The sequence below is a fragment of the Silurus meridionalis genome, chromosome 25, assembly GCF_014805685.1.
Source record: "Silurus meridionalis isolate SWU-2019-XX chromosome 25, ASM1480568v1, whole genome shotgun sequence".
Taxonomy (NCBI): Eukaryota; Metazoa; Chordata; class Actinopteri; order Siluriformes; family Siluridae; genus Silurus; species Silurus meridionalis.
Genome location: NC_060908.1, coordinates 6,170,001 through 6,173,659, shown reverse-complemented (window position 1 = coordinate 6,173,659; position 3,659 = coordinate 6,170,001). Strand labels below are relative to the sequence as shown.

The 3,659-nt window shown below is 35.4% G+C and overlaps 1 protein-coding gene across 1 annotated transcript in view; it reads right to left on the bottom strand.

Annotated features, from left to right (window-relative positions):
• Positions 1-1,011: 1,011 nt before the first annotated feature.
• LOC124379326 (complement component 1, q subcomponent binding protein) overlaps positions 1,012-3,659 on the bottom strand; it is a 4,386-nt gene continuing 1,738 nt past the window's right edge. The window contains exons 4-6 of the mRNA XM_046839603.1: positions 2,452-2,547; positions 2,191-2,316; positions 1,012-1,451 (exon numbers count right to left, since the gene is read on the bottom strand). Coding sequence (XP_046695559.1) covers positions 1,302-1,451; positions 2,191-2,316; positions 2,452-2,547 — 372 coding nt within the window. The 3' untranslated portion in view covers positions 1,012-1,301. The remainder of the gene's footprint in view (positions 1,452-2,190; positions 2,317-2,451; positions 2,548-3,659) is intronic.

The following is a 3,659-nucleotide window of genomic DNA, read 5'->3' as shown; positions in this document are numbered from 1 at the left end:
CACACTGTTCTTTTAATGTGTTGCTATTTATGATTAATGACAATCAACAATAAAAAAAACTATAACGCATTTAAATACTAAACCCGCACTGAGAATTCAAGTTGAGCGATTCAAGCACAGAGAATTTAAACTTTTTAATGTTTATTTTTATTTCCAATATATTAAATTTCACGGTCTGCAGGTATTTATTTAAAAAAAAGAGAAAAGAAATCCCTCATTGTTTTAGATGCATTTTTTTCTATGCATGCATAAATAAAGCTCTTAATGATTCTGCATTATGGTGAGTTGAGTTACATTTTCATTTTATATATGCTAGTATTATGATGCACTATATTGCCAAACGTTTGCAGACACCTGATAAGTATGGTATGTGCATTTTGAGAATCACATTCCATTTAGTCTCAATTTGCTCTTATTTTTCACTCTTCTGGGAAGATGCTCCACTAGATTTTGAAGTGTGTTTATGGACCTTTGTATTCATCAGCCGCAAGGGTGTTGGTAAATTTGGGTACTGATGTAGGGTGATGAAGCCTGGGGTGCAGTTAGTGTTCCTATTCTCATCCCAAAGGTGTTCAGTAGGGTTTGGATCAGAGCTCTATAGCAGATCACTTAAGATCTTCCTCTCCAAACTATATCTTCATGGAGATCACTCTAGGGCATTATACTGCCTCAGAAAAGAAAATTGTGTGCCTGCAGCTTTCAGTTTGGAGAAGAACCACATATAGCAGAGGTCAGGTGTCCTGAAATGTCCATATAGTCTATGCATGTTATTGTTTGGTTATGCGCCAGACCCCCCAGCCCAAACCTGGTCTGTGGAAAAATTATCTAGTGTAAACTGATGCATGATGGATTAGAATGCTTTACTGTCCCAGATTATAAAGACTGTGGACTGTGTGTGTTTTAATGCTGCTCGGAAGCTTGAGATGTACAGTAGTGCTTTAAATGGGCCTTAAAGATGGACTCAATCTGCAAAAGTTTCAGAGTAAATTACTATGAAAAAAATTTCACAAGTCTGTTGATGAAATATTTATTTTTGATGCAACATCAGGATTTGTGAGGAACTTTTTACGAGAAAAAAAAATGTGCATATTTGACACAAATTAAACCCCTTGCTGGACCTAACATTTCAATCTCTGCTTCCAAACCTTCTTGAAGTCAAGTCTCATAATTTAAAGAGCTTCACATGTACATTCAAGACACTTAATTTATATCAAAATAAAGTATAAAAGTTATGTACTGGGTCTTGTTTTCTGTATAAGTATTTCCCAATAGCTGGAAGGGGAAGACTGCACATAATGTGATCACTGACACTTAATGAAACCGTTGAGGTCCTCCAGGAACTTGATGTACTCCTGATGCTCCAGTGCTGTGCTCAGCTCAATCAGCTCATCGGCAAATGTGTTGTCAACACCACGGTCAGCCAAGAAGTCCATTAAATGGTCATAAAGTGCCTGTGGAGATGAATAAGATGAACAGGAATTAGCTGAATAAAACATTGACAGATTTGGGCAGGTTTAGCACAGGTAAAAACTGTTTGACCTGCTGATTATTAGGCCCAACTTAAAGCTCTAAAATAATTAGCTTGTATTAAAACAAGGTGTTCGCCTATTCTTGGGAAATCGCAAGTTAGAAGATGAAAACATCATAACCTTGAGGCAAGAAAGCAAAATTGAATGCATTTCAAATATATATAGACATTCTTGTGCATCTGTGAGGTTATGTATGTGGAAGCATGGGAGATGGGTACTTTCTTCAAACAGGTCACAGACAATGCAATGGTTTTTACCCTCTGTGGGTTTTAGGGGAGGGACTGCATTTGAGAATTTGCAAGAATTTTTTTTTTTTATTCTACCAAATTTGCCATAGATTAATTAGTGAGACAACCATTTGTAAATTGAGGACACTGAGCTATACAGAGATCACTTTTTTATACAAATCGATAATATTTTTGCTGCAAACAATCAGTTTCTTTCATTGAATTGTCTCAATAGCATGAAAAAGATAAAAGGACAATCTATTTAAAAGAAAAAAACTACAGTTCATCCTTTTGACCATCAGGTGTCAGTATTTTGCATGGTGTTAAAATGTTCACTGTTTTTAATGAGCTCATGTAATGAAATACAATTTGAAAATAAGTTTTTAATTTAGTTTTTAATTCAAAATGTTTCAGCTCTAGAAAAGCAAACATACCCAGTCCAGAGAGTCTGTGTTGAGGGTGTAGCTTGTCTCCTTCCAGTCTTCCTCTCCTTCAGGCTGGAAACTGACTTCACGGATAGTAAAGATGTCACTCTCTTCCTCTCCTTCACCGTGACCGATCTGCTCAGATTTAAACAGATTTAAAATCACTGAGCATAACTCCAGGACTGGTCATGCTTTAATGGTAGAAACATTGATATATTAATCATGCAGATAGAGGTTACAAAAACAAAAGAAAACTTTCTAAGTGTTTACCTCGTCTTCTGGAAAGTGGCAGTCGAACACCAGGGAGTTTTTTGCCCCCTTTTTAGTCACTTCAATGACAAAGTTGGGTGAGGAGACGATGTCAGGCTAAAAAAAAAAACCACAGAAAAAATAAACAACTTTGTAGCAATTCTCTATCATCAATTATGGTGTTTTAAATTAAGTAAATCATCAGGACACCACATGGATCTTTTGCTATGTTTCCACACGGACTGTAAATGAGGTGATACCGGAGAAACTGTACCTCTTCTAACTTTCATACAGATTACATAATCAGAGAATATTTGTTTTTGATGTCAACATTCAGAGTTTTCTAGTCATATATGGATGTGAGGCAAATATTCACTGCGCTTCAGGTTGTTTTATTTGTGGGTCTGTGAAGAGAGATGACAGACAGAGAGCGCCCCCTGTCTGTTTTCTTTATTTTACAAAAGCACAGCATTTTGTCGTTATGAGCGTACACAAATAAAAGTAGATTACAGATCTACTTTTTTTCTACTAGATTACCTTTACAGATTCGAATGATGTATTGCTCTTCTCTGATTAAAAAAGACAAAGTAATTTAAGTTCGTTTCGGCGTTATGAGAAAAATGCGGAAAAACTCGGCGTTTGTCGACCCGAGGGTTTTTTTTTTGCTTCATTTAAGACTTGCCGCATCAGTAAAACAAATGTTTAATGATTCTGAATAATTATTTTTTTTTATCTAAAGAGTAAAGAAGGGACGTCCTGAATAAACGTGTGTTGCATTAAAGGTTTTAATTTCGACCTCTTTTATATTTATTTATTTATATTTGTATTAAAAATGGTCAGCTAGAAATGCGCGCTGCGTTAATCACTTTACATTAATAAAATTTGTGCCGTTAAAATGTGCACAAGTGTGTTAACGGGTAAAATTTGACAGCACTAAAAATACTGACGTTTATTTCAATAAATTAATGAATTATGAATAATAAAGCCTCACGTGTAAAAAAACAAACAAACAAACAAACAAAAAATTCTCTTGTAATAACAGCAGACCAGAAGCCGGAAAAACTCTCTCTATGGACTTTTGCCCATAACCGATTATTCTGGCAATCAACTATAGATGCCGATTAGTCGTCAATACCGATTAATCGGTCGGCCTCTAATTACAATAAACATAATGAAATGCAAATATATAATATTTAATGACCCCCCCCCCACACACACACAACAATTCC